The sequence below is a fragment of the Melospiza melodia genome, chromosome 3, assembly GCF_035770615.1.
Source record: "Melospiza melodia melodia isolate bMelMel2 chromosome 3, bMelMel2.pri, whole genome shotgun sequence".
NCBI lineage: Eukaryota > Metazoa > Chordata > Aves > Passeriformes > Passerellidae > Melospiza > Melospiza melodia.
Window position 1 is genome coordinate 47,059,576 of NC_086196.1, and position 20,143 is coordinate 47,079,718.

Sequence of the window (20,143 nt, forward strand, 5' to 3'; positions counted from 1 at the left end):
CGAGGCAGGCGGAGCGTGAGGGCGGCGGCACCGGGGCCGCGGCCGCCCCGCCCCGCTCCGCTCCGCCATGTGCCCGGCCGGGCTGCCCGCGGCCTCCGCGCCCTCACGGCGAGGGAGGGAGGGAGGGAGGGAGGGAGGGACGGCGGGAGGGAAGGAAGGAGGGAGTGCCCGGGGGCCCGGGCGGGAGAAGGTGCCGGGAGGGGCGGCCAGCGCGGGGCGGGCCGGGCTTTCCGCGCGGGGCTTCCTAGTCGGCGCTGGTGTCCTGGGAATCCCTCGGCCGCTCCGCCCGGCATCCCGGTGCTCCCGTGGGCTGCTGCGGGTAGGCAAGGACCGGCGGCGAGCCGGAGTTTCCCGGTTATCCGCAGGAGTCGGCGCCGGGCTTTGGGCTCCGTTGTCGGCGGCACCGGCGGGAGCATCCTCGGGAGAGCCCGCCCCGAGCCAGGTATCCCGCGGGAAGGGAGGGAATCCCTGCCGGCTGCTCCTTCCTCCTCCTCTCTGCCTGGGCGAAGGCTGAAGGAAGCGGCCGCTTTCCCTGCTGGCTGGCTGCCCTGCCGAGGAACAGCTCCCGCTGCCCGGCTGCTGCTGGCGGTGAGCACTGATGTGCGCTGCTGTGGCTGCTGCACAGCAGAGCCATTAGGGCAGTGCAGCCAGACAGAAAACTCGGAATCACAACTTAAAAACGCTTCTGCCCTGCAGGTAACGCAGTGCCGAGCCTCCCCGAGAAGCTCTCCCTGCGCATTGTAGGATATGATTCTTATCAAATGCCTTTTAAGCGGGGTTTAAAAGGAATAATCAAAATTTCCTGTGTATTTCTTTGAAAGCTCACAGCTGTCTTTCAAAATTAGCTGAAGAGGTAAAACAGTAGCCAGGAAAAATCTTTCTGCCTCAGACTTACGAAATTTCTGATGGTTTGCTGGGCTATATGTTCACATAACCTGTATGCTGATGATAAATAATATTGCACAAAAAGATTGTCCTTTGGAAATATCACATTAATTCAGCCATTGTTTCCTTTGATTTTTTTTTTTAATGTTGAGAAGCAAGATTATAATTTTGAGTAAAAATTTGGGTATGATGGCAAGAATTTTTGTAACTTGACAATTGGACTGATACAGTACTGGATATGTTAGACAAGAACTAAGCTGCTGGAGTTTTGCTGATTTGCAGTTACAGGAGGAAAAGTTATTTTCAAAGTCAGCACGTTTATGGTATGAAAATTGCATTCTTTCCTTATTGTGAACAATAGTTCTTGCTTTTAATCTAATAATTTCTGCTTGTCCTACTAAGCTTCTCCTTAGGAGATGGAGTGAAAAGCTGCAGTAATTTTCTTGTATTTCTTTGTGCAGCCATGAGATAGAAAAGGAAAAGGATTCCTTACCCTGCCTCTCTTTACAGAGCTACATCAGTTGCTGTAAATCTTAGAGAAAGAACTGAGGTAGCAGGGGAAGTTTCTTTCCATTTCTTTTTCTTTTTTTTTTTTCTTTTAATTTCTTTAGTATACCAGTTTGGCATCGAACAGCTGTGAGGCTGTAAATGTTGCTGTTTATGTTCCTGCAAGTGGATAATTAAATGTGGCGATCTTTCCCCAATTTAGGATATGATTTGCAGGTCGTTACCCAGAGATAATTTCCGCTAATGTCACTGGGACTTAGTTGAATGATTGATTAGGTTAACTTTCCTATTGGGCTGTGTGGTCCACAAAGTGCAGCGCTTGTGTGGGAGGTGTTCTTCGGAGTTGTCAACCCCATGTTTTCTAATCTAGCAATTTCAGGTCCATGAGTTTAGGTTAAGGCAGCAATTTGGTTTAGGACTTTTCAGATTGAGTTCCAGAGGTCACTTTTATGGTATGGCATTGTAAGATTGTACTTGGAGCTAGAGGAGGGGGAAATGCAGCTTTTCATCCCTGTTTCTTGTAGAAATCCATCCTTGAGCTTGAAAAGTCAATTTTGCTCCTATGTTACTCAAGTTTTTAGACTTTTTCTGCATTTTACTAAGTATTTGTAATGTTTAGTAAGCAAAGGTTGCACTCCTTACCCCAATGCAGCATCAAGCTATACCTGCAAATCTTTATGCAGCTTTGTGCATTATAATAAGATAAATTTGCCTTTGAAGTGCTGTTAGGTACAATCATTCATTGTAAAACAAAAAAGGAAAAGCTGCTCTTCACAAGCATTTTTAGGAGCCTGGGAAATGAGGAACTTGGGCACACATGAGTTACGTGCACCCAGAAAAGGATGAGGTAAGGTAAACAAAACGAAACAAAACGCCAGAAAATGCAGCTGGCTGGGAGGCTGTCGCTGTGCAGCTCTCAGGAGTGATGCTTTAGGAAGGGGCCGTCTGCTGTGGGGTGCAGTCAGCAGGAACTGTTTGGCCAAAAAAGGCTGTGTGGCTGCTGTCACTGCTCTCTGTTAGCCCGGCCAGTGTTCCCCTAAAAGAAAGGAATCAGTAGAGAGCAGGTCAATGAACTCGTGTGCTGCACAAAAACACTCTGGCTAAATGAGCTCCTGCACAATCCAGGCACGCTGGCTGCAGCAGTGACATGCAGGCTGCACGGAGGCTGCTCCTCAGCACAGTTACTGTAACTACAGTGACTATCGGGGCCTGTGTGTGTGCCTGCATTGATCCAACCTAAAAACAGCCAGGAATGAGCAGCAGCAAACCCAGCGCAGAATTTCTGGTTCCAGGGGTTTTAGGTGATTCAAATGATGGGGAGAAGCTGCTCCTTTTAAACATCAAAAGCAGTGTGGTCAGCAGGTGAAGGGAGGTGATTCTGCCCCTCTGCTCACACCGCACCCAGCTCTGGGGTCCCCAGCACGGCAGGGACATTGACCTGCTGGAGCCAGTCCAGGAGAGGGACACCATGATATCTGGGGCTGGAGCACCTCTCATATGAGGAATATCTGAAAGAGTTGGAATTGTTCATCCTAGGGAAGCAAAGGCTCCGGGGAAACCTTACTGCAGCCTTTCAGTAATAAAAAGAGGCTTAAAAGAAAAACTGGGACAGAATTTTTAGCAGGGCCAGTTGTGGAAGGACAACGGGTAATGGTTTTAAGCTAAAGAGGGCTAATTAAGACCAGATGGAAGGGAAAAAACTTTACTGTGAGTGTGGTGAAACACTGTGACAGCTTACCCAGAGAAGTGGTGGATGGCCCATCCCTGGAAACTCCAGGTCAGCTTGGATAGGGCCCTGAGCAACTTGTTACAGTAGAAAATGCTCATTGCAGGATCATAGCATTGCTTTGAACCAGGTGATGTTTAAAGGTGCCTTCCAACATAAGCCATTCCCTGATCCTGTAGACTGCTCACCCAGGTACAGTATAAAGATAAATGTTCCTTCCTGTGGGACTGAAGGCCTAGAGAATGCTTGGACAGTTTAAGAGGAGTCATCTGAAGAGAGAGGATCAGATCCATTTGTCAGGCTGCAGCCTCAGATGAAACACATCCTGCGAGAGGGTGTTTGAAGGAGAAGCTTCCTCATTCCAGGACATGGGTGTGTAGCAGATTCTCTTGTAATTAAAATTTCTGTTCTCTCCAGAGCTGTATTTCTAAGTAACAATTTTATTTCATTGAAGTCTATTAAGCTTAAGGTTATTATCATAGGTCCTAAGGAGAACAGAATCAAGTGTCATACAAAGTTTTGTCTGCAACAAGGATCATTATCACAGCCTGGTTTGAAAGTGGGCACAATTCTCATTGCATCACACCATATGAAATAGAGCCTTAAATGATGCACAGATATGTACAGTGTTTGCAGAGAGTAAGAGAAATTAGAGGTATATGTAGCTTGGTATGTGAGGAGAAGTCAGTCTCACAACATTATGGAACCATATCTGTCTGTAGAAAATTAAATACTTAAATGGATGCTAAACACTTCCAGAAATATAGTAGTTAAATATTTAAATGCATGTAAAGGCCAAGGTTGGAACAGGATTTGGAACAGAACAAATGTTTGTGCTTCAGAGTATAAACAAACCTCTTGCTGGGGATAAGTGGAAATTTTCTCCCGTGTCTGAAATGCCTAGTGCCAGACTTTTCTCTTTGGTTTTAAAGTTTTGTTTTGTTTTTTGTTTTGTTTTGTTTTGTTTTGTTTTTTTGGGGTTTTTTTTTTTTGTTTTTTTTTGTTTTTTTTTTTTTTTTTACGAAGTCTCATATTCTAGTTGTTTTTTGATACTGTGAAATGCTTTACTAGACAAGATATATGTTTTCTTTTTTTAAATTTTCCTATTTGGTGTTCCAGAATATAGGTAAGGATATATTATCTTTGTGGCATTGCTTTAGAAACATGGTTTGAATTTTTAGAAGCATTTTTATGCCTAATAGCCTTTTCACAATTCTACTATGGACTTAATCCTTATTCTGTAAATGCTTAAACACTGGCTGGAAGTACTATGAACACTGTTCTTGCCAACATTTTTGTAGCTAGTGACAATTCAAATTGTCTTACTCTAATGTTTTTTAGAGTAGCTTTTACAGTATGAGTGAGTGAATTGCCAGAAAAGTGTGGGAGATCTGGAATTCTCTGGACTGTTCAGAGAGTTGCAGTTGCTTAATTCAGTTTAATTTAAATGTTTGTGGCAAATGTAGAAAGGCCTCTGACTTGATTTAGCTTTGACATTTTGACTTTGGGACCACTAGTAAGGTAGATGTGGAGATGATAGAATTTAAATTATTCACTCTTGTGGGGGTATAATTTTGTAAACAAAGCTAAATGTGTTTATTCTAATTTTTATGGAGAGCTTGATACTTAAAAGTGAGGGGCTTGAGTCAATCAAAAAGTCCAGAGATGAGCTGTAATTCAGAGCCTTCTCCTTTTGTGAATGTCTTGTACCCTTTCTGCTGTTTGACTTTCCACTGCAAGTCAAAACACATCTCAGAATGGATTGGAGGCTGTGGCTTGGTTGTGGATTTTCATACAGTACATGGCATTTTATGCAAAGCCAGTTCCTCCACATGTATTCAGTCCTGTGCCTTGTAAGGAGTATGAGTTTAAAAATTGTAAACAAAGATGAAGACAAAGAACCTGCTGTGTTCTGACATGATTTTATTTCATCAGAGCACACAAGGGGGAAACTTGTTCCATTGAAATGGCACATGCATATGCAGAAAACCTGTTCTTTGCCTTGGTATATGCTAAAGCTCTTGTTTATTTTGTTTTGTTTTGATATATTTTGAAGTAGCATTTCCCTGCCTTGACTTATACTAGACCTGAAAGAAAAAGATTCTATTGTTTCTTCAAATTAGTGTTGAGCATGGCTCACCATGGCATTTGTATTACACCATCTATTTTACAGCACGGGTTACTGATTTTTAGAAACAATTTGTTTCATACCAGGCTGTGAGAAGAAACAGCTGTCTTTGCCTTGTCTCTGAGCATTTGTGTTGTGTAAAATCAAAGCAGTTAAGAAATTATTCCTCCATTCTTTCTGTACTATGGGTTGTGTACTTCCCTTGACTCTAACAGGGGCATTGACTGTACATACAGATTTTTTTGTAAGAGCATTTCCAGTGCCCTACTTTATTTCCTGTTTGTATCTCACACCCCAGTGGCTGGATCAGGTAAGCTATCAAGGTTCAAGAAGGGAAGTTTGTTTGGTTCTAGGTATCCAGAAATAGGCTGGAAGTATTCATTTTGAAGGGCCTGAGCCTAAAAGTGCTTTGGCAGCAGTGCAAAATGCCTCCTTGTGTGTGTGTGTTTCTCCTGTGTCCCATCTGCCTCTCACACTCTGTGTCCTTTGCATTTTGCTGAACTTGGTGTTGGTTGCTGAGGCTTGGTGCCAGACTAATGTGGCTGCAGGTAGCCCTTGTGCTAAGGACTACAGGGGAGTGTTGCCTGATGGAAACCTCAGCATCCATCTTACTAGCTAGTACAGCTAGTCTGGGACCTGTCTAGGTCACCTGTATCCCAGCATCTTTCCATGAGGCCTTAGTCCAGCCTCCAGTGACTTCAAACAGTGACTGTTCCGTGTGCTGGGCCAGCACTGCAAAGAGCTGTCAGCACAAGGGGGTCTGACCTGCAGACACCTCTGGCACAGATATTGTAAGTCAGGGTCTGAATGTGGATGTCTTGACTCATTTGGTAACAGTGCTGAGGACTGCTGGATATTGAGCTGATTTAATCCCTCAGGAAGGAGCAATGCCACAGAACCAAAGGCTGCCATACCTTACCTGGATGTCCCCTCCCAAGAGCTGCAGATCTCTTAAAAAGTAAAGCATCCTGTACTGTACAGCATACTGTACTGGGTGTAGTCATCTTTAGACTTTGCTGGGGTGTCTAAGCAAAAGATAATGCAGATACCTCTGCATTATTTCTTCTTAATCTGTTCCTTCGTTTCTAAACTTCTTTTATCGATAGTCAGAATTCTGACTGATTCTCTATCTTAGAATTTCTCTCTGATGCTTGGTGAGAGTGGTGTGGCATTAATTTCCACTGCACACATTTCTGAGCTTGTTTTGATGTTCCTAGGTGTAACCGGGGCGTGGAGCCAAACTGTGCAATGCCTGCAAAGTCTGTTTGTGAACAGCTGTTCTGCGTTGGCAACGTGAACCAGGGCAACCATTTTCACGCTGAAGTCATGGTCGTGTGCTCTGCATTTGTGTGTCATTTGCAGGATACAGGCAGAGTGCTGATGATCAAGGATGCAAATATGTAATGCAATAAAGTGCCATGGAGCAAGAGAAGAGAAATAAAGGTGTCTGCTTTGTATTTGTGACCAACAGCCTGGCAGTGTTGATGTGGTGGGCAAGGGCTGGTTAGAGTTCAGACAACTGCCCTCTCTGTGGTTGCTGCATTTGCTACCTGTTCTTTAAATGGTCTCAACTTCATCTCTTCCAGGAAAAACAAAATGAAGGAACTAGTGTCAAACAGTACAACCAGTATTTCTCAAGCCAGGAAAGCTGTGGAGCAACTAAAAATGGAAGCATACATGGATAGAATAAAGGTAAACTTAGACTTATTGTTGATGTTTTGAATTAATTGACTGGTCTGTGCTACAGCATGCCCTTAATAATGCAGAAATCAAGAATCTGTGTTGAATATTCAGTACTGCAAGTGAGTTACATACCAACTCTAGTGGGTTCTGGTGTAGAGATTTCCAAAGCCTGGCTTCATGTCTGCTTCTGTGTGTCTGTCATGTTTGTCAAAAGTGGTATTTTGTGAAATAATTAAAATAGCTGGTGGGTGCACAGGTGCTCTTCTTTGTCACCTGTAGTCGAATTAAAGTGCAGCTCTGGTTTCTTGGTTTTTCTCCTTTAAGATTTGGAGTAAGTCTTTAAGATACTGCAAAATTTTTGGATAATGATGAGACAAGCTGAATTGCTTTGCTTTGTTTTGTTTTAGTGCAGATGCCATTGCACAAAAAAGTGTATGATTGCAGCGTGCAGTTATGATTCTTCACACTTGATAACATGTTGTATGTGAAGATTTGGTTCCATCATGCCTCTTGTGAATTAAATATTATCATTAAAGGCACTATTAAACAGAGGTTTTCAGTTTTTTAACCAAAAAATCCCATGGATTATTCGTGCATGTCATTCTGCTTTCCACTAGGCTAAAATTTTGTGAAATATCAAGCACCTAGAAGCTAAAAATGCCATAGAAGTTTTTAAGAAAGCAATGCTCATTTGTTTTGCTCTCTTCCTCTGAAAATAGGGAATAATTATTTTGATAAAAAATCCAGTCTCTACAAGGAAGATTTTAGTCTTTCCATCTTTAAAAAGTAATGCATTTAAATTACCCAGTTCTCTACAAACAACTGTAACTTGAGTTGTTACAAACTGTAACTGACATTATTAAGTCAGTAGGACAATTTAAAAATGTTGTACATTGAAATTTTCATGTAGTCTTAACTCAGGCTGTTTGTCCATCCATCCTGTGTGCTGTGGGGACAGTAGTATATAGTTATGATTTTTAAAATAGTCTCAGATCACAGACTCACCAGCTGAAGTAATATTTATAATTCAGAAATGAGTGGTCAATCTTGCTCATATGATAAAAGACATTTCAGTCACTGTGTTTTGTGGCAGTTTTTAATGATGTCTTGGAAGACCACTGAATTTGCAAAAGTAGTTTCTCTATTTCATAGAGTGTCACAAATTCATCACAAAACCTGTTCACAGGGGCAGGTGTTTGCTTCCTGCAGTAAAAGAAGGTTTGCCTTGGTTAGTCCCAGCTCAGGTCATGTTGTAGCTGCAGGAACAGAACTGACAAGGGTGGGTGTGGGTGGCAAAGGAAAGGGTTGGAAAGATCAAAATCAAAGTTGTTTGGCATTTGAAATTGTCCCAGTTTACTGGCATTTGAAATTGCTGATTCTTAGTAGATTGCCTTAAATTTGCTTCTATATATGCAGTGGTAACTGTCACGTCCCACATCATTAGGTCAGCTTTGCAAATAGCTCCATTAGTTAGGTGTATAACATTCTTAATTACATGTGCAAGAAAGACATAGCTGCAAGAAAGACACAGGTTATTTTTACAGTCAGTTTAATTAAAGTGAACACAGTTATTACAAATGTGGCAGACCTAAAAAACAGGTAGCTTAAAAGTGCAATTATTTCACTTTTTGAAACAGCCTGGGACCAAAAACACACCAAAGAAAATTTGGCATGTTTCAGAATTATGAGGGCTCCTACACTAACATAAAACAAATATAACTTTTCAAATTGCCCTAACTTCTAGAATTTCTCTGAACAAGCATGTGAGGGATTTTGAGAAGCTGTTGATGGGCTTTTTATTCCTTCAAAATCTGCTTGGCTTTTTAATCTTCAATCAGTTAAGTGTGTGTTTCAGCACAGTCAAATTTTATCAAGGGACTTTCCAGTGGTTTCAACAGGAGATTTTAAGTTCTCAGATCATTACTGTAAAGGTAGATAAATGAACTTACTTCCTTTTTTCTTAGTGTTTTGCATCTGATTAAACTAGTTAGACATTTAACAAAATACCAGGGCTTTCCAAATAATTTAATTAAACCCGTTTTTGCAAACTGCCATGGCCAAGTTGTTATTGCCACAATAGGCAAGACCACATTGCTAACATGGAAGAGGTGTCTGTGTTACTGACTGGGAAAATCAGAAGCTCCAGTTTATTTTTCTACTAGAGAGGCACTTTGTTTCCAATGCACAGTAGCTGCTGTAACCAGCAAGAGTTGGGTCTACACAATTGAAATGCTGTAGTTAAAAGTATGTTGATAGATGCTGACTCCCCACTGTGTTCTGGATTTTTCAACTAATTTAAGAAGTCCTATTAAGTCCTCTAGCCCGTCAGAGCAGCAAAGAAGGGCTGTGTTCTGAGGTTCCTTCCACAAAGACAACTCGCTGCTGAGGTGTGAAAGAAGCAGGACACTCGAAAGAGGAGGATGGAGTTATTGATGTACTGGTCAGTAGCTGGAAGGAGGATTACTGTTGGGTTTTTTGTGAACCACAGGAATGCCAGAAGGATCATAACTGAACCTGTCTTACCTGGCAAAGGAACAGCTAGAGTTATAAAGGAGAAGCAGGAAGCTGGAAACGCAGATTCCAAGCTAGGAAACACCAAAGTAAATCAGGTGAACAGTGGCCCCGTGTCTAATAGAATAATGTGTCTTCTAACGATGCTAGCAGTAAAATTGAGAAAGCAAAGTTACTATTGGTGCTTATCAGAGTTGTCCTCAGAGTAAAGCACTACTTAATCTTCTCCTTGCAAGCAGAAAAGCAAGAGTGCTCTGACATTTAGGACCCTTGGCATATCAGTCATCATTCCATTTTCTTTTTCCTAAGGAAGATAGGAAGTATTCCTAACTGGTCCTGAATAGTGTTGGGAGATGAACAGTGAGAATGCCAATAAATGTGTGTGAGTGTCTTTGTTTTAGATGTAAAGGATAAGCAAAGTGGGTGTTGTAGCAAGGATGGTAATTAGTCACAATCCATGACAAGGCAGAAGACGTTGTAATTGCAGCATTTTGCCCTGTCACTGAAGCTTATAATTATTAGTGCAGCCAACAGGATGTACTAACTCTGGCAGTTTTTATCACCTCTGCTATTCTGAAATATAATGGTAAAATTTCACAGTCCTCCTGAGACTTAATTCTTTAAAGCATCAGGGTTGAGTGATTTGTTGGATTTTTTTTCCCTATTGTTAATTTGAAAACCAGATGTGGTTTTTTGTGAGAGTAAAAGTAATTCTACAAAATGTGAGATCGGTGTGATACATATATATTCAATCTTTTAATCCATACACCTTAAAGCATTTTTTAAAATGAGATGTTAACTTTCTGATAGAATTCATCAATCAAACTGGAGTCTGATTTTTTCTCTTTAGCCACTTCTGCAATATGTATAAATTACTCTGAATTTGCAGACCAAGCCGTATTGCGTAGGAAAGCTGACATGATAAATGTGTTCGCTTCATTTGAATATTCAAATCCCATGCATTTATTTTAATTCTTAGGAAAAGCTATTTTGAAGCTGTCCAGCAACATTGAGCTACAAATAACCCCGAAGGCGAGTAACAGCTAGGATAGATTGGGCTGCATTTCCATCCTTCCGTGGCACAGTGGGACGATCACACATCAGCGTGCGCAGCACAGCCCCGGCTGTGGGGCACCTCTGGGCCAAAGCACCATCCCTGCTGGAGCCTTGTGCCATGCTCAGGGCACAGGCCTTCCTGCTCTTCCCAACAATGACTCTGAGAAGGAAACTTGCTGGAGGCAATATTGTATTTTGCTCTTTTTTGGGCCACAGGTCTGGCTCTGCCAACGCCGCTCACAGCCGCAGGAACTCCTGTTCTCATTGCTCCTGGACTGTGATCAGCTCATTTAACTCCCTGTTGTGAATGGTCATTATTCCACCGTGCAGGCCTAAGTTACTTTGCTTTTAGTGAAGAAATGGCTATAATTTACTTTTTTTTATGGCTGCTGTAATCCCAGTGGGAGGATTTTTCCTCTCAAAACCTTTTATTTGTTTAAACGATGAAAATATATGGTCTAGTGCAGGTTTAGTTTGTGACAAAGATCATGTTCCTCAGTTTCAGGTTAGTTTTTAAATAAAATTTACTATGGTTTGCTTAAAAGCAAACTAAAATGTGACTTAAACAGTATGACATTGAAGGAAGGGTTTCTCTTCACAGAAAGGGGTGATGGGGCATTGGAGTGGGGTGCCCAGGGAGGTGGTGGAGTTGCTGTCCCTGGAGTTAAAAAGAGACTGGATATGACACCAAGTGCCATGGTCTAGTTGACAAGGTGGCCTTAGGTCAAAGGCTGGACTTGATAATTTCAAAGGTATTTTCCAACCCAGATGATTCTGTGAATGTGTTACTCTGCATCACAACATTCTTACCAGCATTACAGGACAAGTTAGATACATAAATGTATGCTGAGCTTTTACTAGTGAAACATCCTTTTTTTTGGTTATATCATATCAAAGCACAGTAATATGTACAGAAACAGGAAATTATATAATTGGGTTTCTCCCTCCCAAGAATGTGGTCTGAAATTGTACTTCTCTTCCACTGAATGAAAAGCAATATACTTGGGCTGATGTTGCTTATCCATGCATGAAACTAACAAGATCATTACAGGAAAATCATTGCAATCCTTTGTACTTTGAGGTCTGTAACTTTCAACATATTGAAACATTTTTGTTTTACCTGCTTATTTCATGAGAAGCAGTGCTCCTTGTGAATCTCTCTCTGATTTTTTCATTTTTCTGTTTCACCTGTGCCCAGCAGCCTTCTGTTCATATGTAGTGTCTCTGCCACCCTTTTGTCTTACAGGCCAATTCAAAGACAAACTAATTTTAAATAACATTCTTACTTCCTCCATCAGGGGAATAGTCTATACTGGGGTGCCAACCACAGGTTCTCCATAGGTTTAAGCATCCTACAAAGACATACAGAAATTAAAGAAATAAAGTCTGTAACCATCTTCAGAAGTTCATTCAAATTTCATGCAAATTCTGATTCAATACCCATTGACTTCATAGATCTAATCTGAAGCCTACAATAGCTGGGTTCATGTCAAAGCAAGCAGGGCGTGGGGAAGCTTAAAGCAAACACTGGGGACACGCCTGCTAGAAAAATACCAGAAATGGGATTTGTTTCTTCACTTCAGTGTAGTTGTGCAAACATGCTGACCCTGGTGTTTGATGGGGGACAAGCTGTCACGGTGCTCAGAGAAAAGACTTCTTTGTAAAGACTCCAGAATTCATTTTCTCAACTATCAGAATATTGAAAACCCAATAATTCACCAAAGCAAAGAGATAAAGATAGCTGAGAATATCTTACTGACTGATCAGAACAAAAAAAATTGTATATACCTTCTAAATTCTTGAAAAAATAAATGAGTCGCCTACTGCCACCAATATTCTTATGGCACAAAGCTGCAAAAATTACAAGGTTTAATATTTCATTTTTCATTTACTGCAAAATAGCTTGCATTGCAAATATTTAACACGCTGCTACATTTTTGTATGTGTTTGTATTTTTATAGACTTTTCAGTAAGTATAAACCCATGTTCTGAATTTGGAGACTTGAGAATTATTTATTTTAGAAGTATAAAAATATTAAGTTAAAAAATATTAATATACTGCTAAAATTTAAATGAATGCTGTGAATAAAGGACTACTTACAGTAATTTACTAAGCAGAAGACATTAGTCTTGCTTCATTGAAAAGAGCAGTATTTAACTTAAATGAGAGCTATGACACATGATGTTCAAGTTTTGTTCCTGATTTATTATTTCTTTTTAATCCCATGGTCATGTGCTTAAAGAACTTTTTATTTTGCAACCAGAGGAGCAGAGGGTAGAGTGTGTGTGGAAAACCTTTAAACCAATGCATGAGAGTAAAAGCTGAAGCAGGTTTCTCTACAGAAACAGACATTTCAAGGAGAATCCTTATTGCTTATGGGGGGTTATCATATAAATGTTTTAATGACTGTGTGCTCCTGACCTCCTCCTGATGCAGAGGGGCAGCTCGACATGGATGATATCAATCAATACCACCTATGTCACTATGTCAGATATAAAATGTGTGTAAGGATTACTAGGCCTGGGAAGAGCAAATTGAGAGATGTGTCTAATATTTAAAGGATAAAGCAATCTACTCCCTGTTTTATGATAGCTTCCATTATCATTTGTTCTATGAAAAATATTTCTGCAATTCAGATTGGTTCAGAATTAAGTGTTACAGTAGTTCTCTCTTCTCTTCTATTAGGTATCCAAGGCTGCAGCAGATTTATTGGCATATTGTGATGCACACATTGGAGAAGATCCCCTTATTATTCCTGTACCTGCATCTGAAAATCCCTTTAGGGAGAAGAAACTCTTTTGTACTATCCTTTGAGTCAGTTTTCAATTAAAAATGTCATCTGCTAAAACTTGGTATCAGTGTTGCATGCTTTTAGCATTTTTTTCCTCAGATGTCAACACTTACCCCATAACTACAATATTTTTGGAAGATAGTGCAATTTTGGCTAAAAACCCTCCTAAAATTAAAAAAAAAATTAAAAAAGAAAAATTCAAGGTAATGCTTATCTTTCAGAGCAATGTACAAGTTTAATTTCAGTACTTCATAAATATTCTTTTGGTCTTAGTGAAAATACCAAGTACAGTATCAAATTGTAGATATCTTTGCCAGTAATAGATTTTTCTGGGATCTAAGTGAGTCATATCAATTCTTGAAGCTATTTTTAACATTGTTATTTTCTTTGGAAGGTGAATTCAATTCAATTGCCTTTACAAATTTCTATCTAAAGAGTGTAGTGTGACCTTTTCCTCAAGTAGCACTATTTAGGAAAAGTCCCAGTGATTTACAATGTTTACAGTGATTGGTCTTATACAGTAAGTGGTGTCTATAAATATGTTTTCTGAAGACTGTTTATTCTTGACTACAAAAACAATCCTGATAAAGTGCCATTGTAGCTACGAGCAGAATGAAGATGTATAGTTACGCATCAGGATTGCATCAATAAAAATGTAGAAAAATGTGGTTGCTTGTATCTTATTTTGAATGGTAATGATTTAAATTATTTACAAAGTAAACTGAATTGTGAAGTAAGTGTTCCTGAGAGTTTTAGTGGGATGTGTAAAACTGCCCTGAACAGCACAGGGAGAGGGAATTACATTTTCTGGGCAGCCCTCTGCATGCTTTTGCCTGTGAGAGTAGGACTTTATGGGGATGTAGAGTAATGGTAAATAAATGTTTTTCTAGGATATGCAGTGAGACCACTGTGCTGTTGACAGCCACTATGTTTGTACATTTTGTGGCCACAGATTAGTTAAGTTGTCAGCAAGTAATTTGTGGAGGTTCTGAGATTTTTTTTTCAATTTTAAAGTGCAGTGAGAGGAAAAGAATGAGATGTGAAATAAGACTGCCTTCTTCATGAAGTAAAATTAGGCTCCTACAAGGCACCTGATGGAAGCAACTGTTACTTTAGAGACTTTTTTTTTTGTTCTTCTTCTCCTTATTAAAAAATGAAAGCTCTTTTTCAATCTGATGCGTTAGGACAGTTGTCTCAGTGCAGTACCTGATATGTTCAGGGTGTCAGCCAGCCCCATAAGGCAGGAGACAATTTTGCTGGAGAACTGCGCCAGTCTGAGCTGAGACTCTGAACAGACACCCATAAAAGATCAAGCTTCCTCCCTTCCTCTGCACAAACTTGTATTCCATCAACATCTTAAATGCCTGCAAGGCAACAAACTAGCTGAGGAATTGAGGGCCTTGGGGTATTCTTAAATGCTGAATTTAGATGCTGAAAAGGGCTGCTTGGTGAACAAAGCCACATGCATTTCCCCCAAAGTGCATGTACCTTCTCCAGCTTATTTTTAGCAATTTCCATCAATGTCTGTTGCACTGTTTTGTGCAGTGGAAATACAAGATGCCTGTATTTTACAGGTTTTGTTTTCTTTGCTGTTTGGCTTGGATAATGGGCCTCACCCAGCTGTGTTCACTGCTAGTCTGGGCACACAGGACAGGGGACTTTGGATGGTGCTTCTGCTGCTCATGTCTCACATGCAATGTTGTAAAAAACCCTACATACCCATATTCCTTTTAACCAGTAGGCTTTTGGGATGTCTTTCATTCAAATATTTGGTTTTTGAACTAGGCAGCTGGAGACATCAGTATCTTAGCAGCCTTGACGTCCCTATGCTGCAAATCATTCAAGTATCTTGAACAGGTCTTATTTTTGATAGGCTTATCCTTGGTTCCTATTTCAAAGTTTTCAGCTTAAGAATCCCATTCCTAATTTTTAACGAAACTATTTCTTAATGTATAGTGTGTTTTTATTTTGAGGGTAGAGAAATAGGGTTTAGCTAACTGAGTAGCTATTTCATTGACAGCAAAATTAAACAAAAGGCTTTCTGAAAATACTTATTTTAAAAGAGCAACAAAATGCTTAATAAGGTTCTTTAGGGAATCCTTCCTACAGCGCACATGATTTGGTAACTGCTCTGATCACCATGGCAACATTTTCATTTGTCCTTCCGCATGTATGGTTTTAACTGGAGCAGCATGGGAGGAGAATATAGGGCATCCAGCTTTATTCTCAAAGGCTTTGTAACAACTTGCATTTGTGGCTCATCATTAACATTCCCATCTAAAATAACAAAATTGCTACGGCTTATTACAGTGTTGCAAACAGCTTGCTTTCTGTTTCCAATTAGGGTTAGTGTCTGATATCCTGAAACTGAAACTTTTCAGTGCTTTTGAGGGTCTCTGGTTCTAAGAGATTCCTTTACAAAACTCCAGAATTATTATTCACAAAGGGAGAATGGAATTCTTTTGATCTTCGGGTTTTTTCTCCAAAATCTTTCTTCAAGGAGTTGTGAATGTGTTGGAGTTATGTTTTAAATAGATAGTTCCCATGTTTGTGGTTTCTTTCATCAATTCATAAATTTCATTATGTTAAAAAAAATAAAATGCATCTACTCAGGTGATTTCATACTTCTAATTTATAAAAAAAGAAGTACATGGAATACCATAAAGTGCATATTTACATTAGCAGATGTCTATAGTGTGTTTGAAGAGGTTAAACTGTAGAAGCATTATTCCTTACTGGAACACAGAACATCTTTCTCTGATATCTTTGGGCCTTATTTACCAGTTCTTCAAATGAAGATATACTATTGGCAAATTAGTAATTTGAAGGGGAAGAGGGTGAGGTGAACTTGGAAGATCAGCACTTCAAATAAAATTGTAACACCTTTGGATTGCATACAAATATATTACTTTCCTTAAGAACACCATCAAAAAATTGACTGTCTGGAAGAGAATGGCATCGTCTGGTTCTTTTTTTTTTATGCCAGCTTGATCCACAAATCAACATTTAAAGAATATATTTTCCTCCAAACCCAGGAAACCATAAGACGTCTTTGTCATTGTTATATTTTGTGCTGCTTTGACCTTTGAGGTGGTTTGGATAACCTGCTATTGATACTTGAGTTTCATGCTTAAACATCTTGCCTCAGCTCTACACAAAAATATCCAAATGATTTTGTACATTTTTCTAAATAATGAATACATATTATATCACGAACTATAGAATGATAGAAAAAAAAACTATTCAAAACACGGATTTAGCTAATAGAATGGTTTCTTGTAGGCTGAAGCAATGAGTTTATATTTTCATCAAATGGTCTGATTTGATTGCTACCAGTTTTAATGAAAACAAAACCAGACCTGCTGCCATCCTAATGCTGTACTGCTCTCTCTGTGTTTCATCTCATATGCCATTAGGCTTGTATATTTGTAGTTCAGGCCCAGAAAGTAATGGGTGCTCTCTCTTAACTGTGTGAGCTGGGGCTGTCATCTCACAGAGTGAGAACTCCAGAACAGAACTGGATTCAAGGGGGTTTTTGACATGTTATAAGTAATCATATCTCAACTCTTGCTGCTCTGATGAAATGAGAGTTCCCAATGGATTGGTGGTAAATTGTAATGTCTCAGTAGCATGTGTGGGGCTGGCTGTTTTGCCTCCATGAGATTAGCCTCCTTGGCTTACTTTGAATTTAAGATGCCACCATTTCAACCTTAAAAACTATTTTCCTCCTCTCTATTATATACTAAATTCCCCTTCTTTGCTTCCCATATCATGTATTAAATTAGTAGCAGGGTGCTTGGCTGGTGCTGATAGGCAAATTTTTTAAGCTAACCCCTATGAAATTATGGCCAAAGGAGGAGAAATATATGGAGGGAAGTTTAAACTAAGCTATTCTACATCACACCAAAGGTTAAAATAAATACAACTTTTGCTATCAGTGGCACTTAGGTAAACAATTATTCATAAGGATGTTGTAATCAGGCATTTTTGCAGTGACTTACAGCAGGATCAGCTCCAACAGAAGGAAAGAACACTTTGGGAACAACAGTCTGTAAAGCTGCATATCAAAGCCTAAATTTCAATAAGGCAGTCATTTACCCAGCTGGATTTCTGATATCAAAGGAGTAATGAAGTATGTGCTTTGAGAGGACCTGATTATACAGTTTTTCCTATCTCTTCATTATATAGGGATAAAAATCTGTATACATAATTTTCCTAGAAAATGCCATAATTATGGCTATCCTTTGGGTCTGCACCAGAATATGGATTTGTTTCTTCAAGGAGACTAAAGAAAACTTGGGGGAGGAGTGGTTCCTAGGAAATGCAGGCTTCTTTTACTGAAAACTAATACTTAAAGTCATTAGACTGACTTAAATAGTAATGTGTGAAAAATAGTGGGCAAATTTACCAGAATAAGTGTTACATAAAATTTTACAGGCACCTGCACACTTAATCTCTAGGTAAAAAGGTACATTTGCATCTAATTGAATCCATCTTTATAGCAGTATTAAATTCAGTACAGCCATAAATACCAGAACTGGTATGGGAACAAATTTTCTGTCTGTTAGAGGAAGATGTGCATCTGAGTTTGTCAAGTACATTTACACCACTCACGCTTGTGAACAAACAAATGAGCAGCTCTACCCTAAAATTGGGTCTTTTCTTTCCCAAATCCCTTTTACAAGTAGGAACTGCACAGGCTTGTCTATTACTGCCACCTACTGATAGTGATAAGCAGCCGACTGAGATGAAAAAGTTCCAATACCAACTAGTAATGGCCAAAAGGAGGATTCTGAATTAATACACAAACTGTCTGAAACAGAGAGCCAGCACTCCTGGTTTTGTGGGCTGCATTGTGTAAGGTTTCACCTGGCACTGGGGCAGTGCTGCACTGCTGGGGTGCAGTTAGACCTCATGCTTCAGTTCCAGACTGCTCAGTTTAGGAAGACAAAAGACAAATACATTATTTGGCTAAACAGGTCAGGTGTCTGGCCTTCAAAAGCTGGGGAAGTCGTTGTGTGTATCAGCTGGAGCTCATTTTCCAGATTAACTCAGATGCCTGTTCCTCAGTGCTGCTGAGACACCATTGTGCTCTTGGCTCCCTGGAGCAGGTGAGGAGCTGCTAACAGCAGAAAGGCTCAGCTCTAGGCCAGAGTGAGTCCTCAGCCCAGAGAGCACCCAACAGCTCCCTCTGACTGCTGCTCTGTTCCTTCACACCCAAACTTCACTCCTGCCTGCTGGGCTTTTTATTTTGGGGGTGGGGGCTGTTCTCTAATTACTGGAGTCTAGGCCAAATACTTCCTCATATGCCACAGCATAATAACACAGCCAGAACAGAGCTTAGGCCACTGCTTATGCTAAGAATGGCATTTTAGGGAGAATACACTAGGCATGGCATAAGGATGTGTTTCAAAAAATAACCCATGCCACAAAATATATTTGTTGTGTAGCTTCTCTGCACCGTACGCTCCTGTGTCCTTGAGCTTTAGGTGGCATCCTTGAGCCCTTCACTCTCTTCATGGCATACTCTAAAGATATGCACAGATTTTCAGCAAAAGGATGGAATAAGCCATACTTTATAGAAAAGAATCATTGTGACTTTTAAAAAAGCTTTTACTTCAAATAGCAGTAACTTTAAAGATATTGACTGTGTAACAATCTGTCTCTGGCAAGTGTGGCTCACAAGATTTTTTATCCATAACTTTCTTGGATAAAGCTGTTCACTATGGTGGATTCTTGTCTGAGAGGTTCCTCCCTGGAGAGCATAGCACCTTTTATCCTACTCATCAGAACAGAATACACATAAATAGATTTCCACTATATATACCTGCAGTGCTGATATGAACATGTCAGTCATACCCTTAAAAGATCAAGTGACAAAACTTCAGGTGCTAAGATTCTGGAGAAAAAATTCCTTGACAGAAACTTTGAGAACATAAAGAATGTTATAGATAGCAGCCTTTCTGATGTGTTCTTTCTCACCCCTCAGATGCTCTTTTAGTACTGAGAGTTTGCTCTACACTCTGGAAAATTACTTCAAAAAGCAACTATGAAATACAAATTAGAGTGCCATAAAAGTGATTACATTTGTTTATAGTTCTGTCCATACCAGCTAAGCAAATACTTGTAACAGGGGTGTGAATATATAAACAGAATCTGGATAAACGAAAAAAAAGTACATTAAAAGATCATTAAGGAGGCCAAGTTAAGCACTTGTTTATGCATTTTCCATTTGCTTCTCTCATTTGTATGTACTACTATCCCAGCTGCCACTGCAGGAATTCCCACAAGGCACAATATAGGCAGTGCTCAGTTAATGAGCAGTTAGTCAGTACTATTTTGGTGTTGTTATTCATTGTGTAGCCCCAGGCCTGATTTACTCACAAATTCTGCTTTCCATATAGAGCTGTTCCCCGATGAGCTCCTCTGTGGTGCTCATCACAGGTTGCTTCACAAAGTATCTCCACAGCATCCTGGAGGAATATGAGGGTGGAACTATTTGCATCTTACAGTGGGAAGCTGAGGCAGAGCCTGGGCAGATTGTGAGTACCTGCTGCTCCAGAGTTAGCTCTTTCAGCATCTCACTCAGCCATCAGCTCTGAGTCCTCAGCTCTACAAACCGCAATGCCTTTTGCACATCAAACACAAAGAAAATTAACATGAAAGATTTAGCTTTGTGATTTTCCTGGTCTTGTCAGTTCTCCCAGGCAGCAATGACCTTTAGCCTTGTAACCCCTATTTTGTGCTCCCACCTCACTGACCTTGCACTTGCTGCAACAAATGAAGCAGCCACCTGGTGCTTTCTCCAGCAGAGCTCATCCATCCTAGGGTAAGGTAAGCACCATGATGGGAAAA

General features: G+C 40.1%; 1 protein-coding gene across 3 annotated transcripts; it reads left to right on the forward strand.

Annotated features, from left to right (window-relative positions):
• Window positions 1–220: 220 nt before the first annotated feature.
• On the forward strand, window positions 221–13,956 carry GNG4 (G protein subunit gamma 4). 3 transcript variants are annotated; one of them, XM_063151606.1, is made up of 4 exons: window positions 221–442; window positions 6,464–6,689; window positions 6,833–6,938; window positions 13,183–13,956. In XM_063151606.1, the coding sequence occupies exons 3-4, from the start codon at window positions 6,843–6,845 to the stop codon at window positions 13,309–13,311; spliced, it is 225 nt and encodes a 74-aa protein (XP_063007676.1). In that variant the 5' UTR covers window positions 221–442; window positions 6,464–6,689; window positions 6,833–6,842; the 3' UTR covers window positions 13,312–13,956. The 3 variants fall into 3 exon arrangements, with proteins under 3 accessions (XP_063007676.1, XP_063007675.1, XP_063007677.1); XM_063151605.1 differs by lacking the exon at window positions 6,464–6,689 and having other exon boundaries at window positions 223–442; XM_063151607.1 differs by lacking the exons at window positions 221–442; window positions 6,464–6,689 and adding an exon at window positions 526–696.
• The last annotated feature ends 6,187 nt before the right edge of the window (window positions 13,957–20,143 follow it).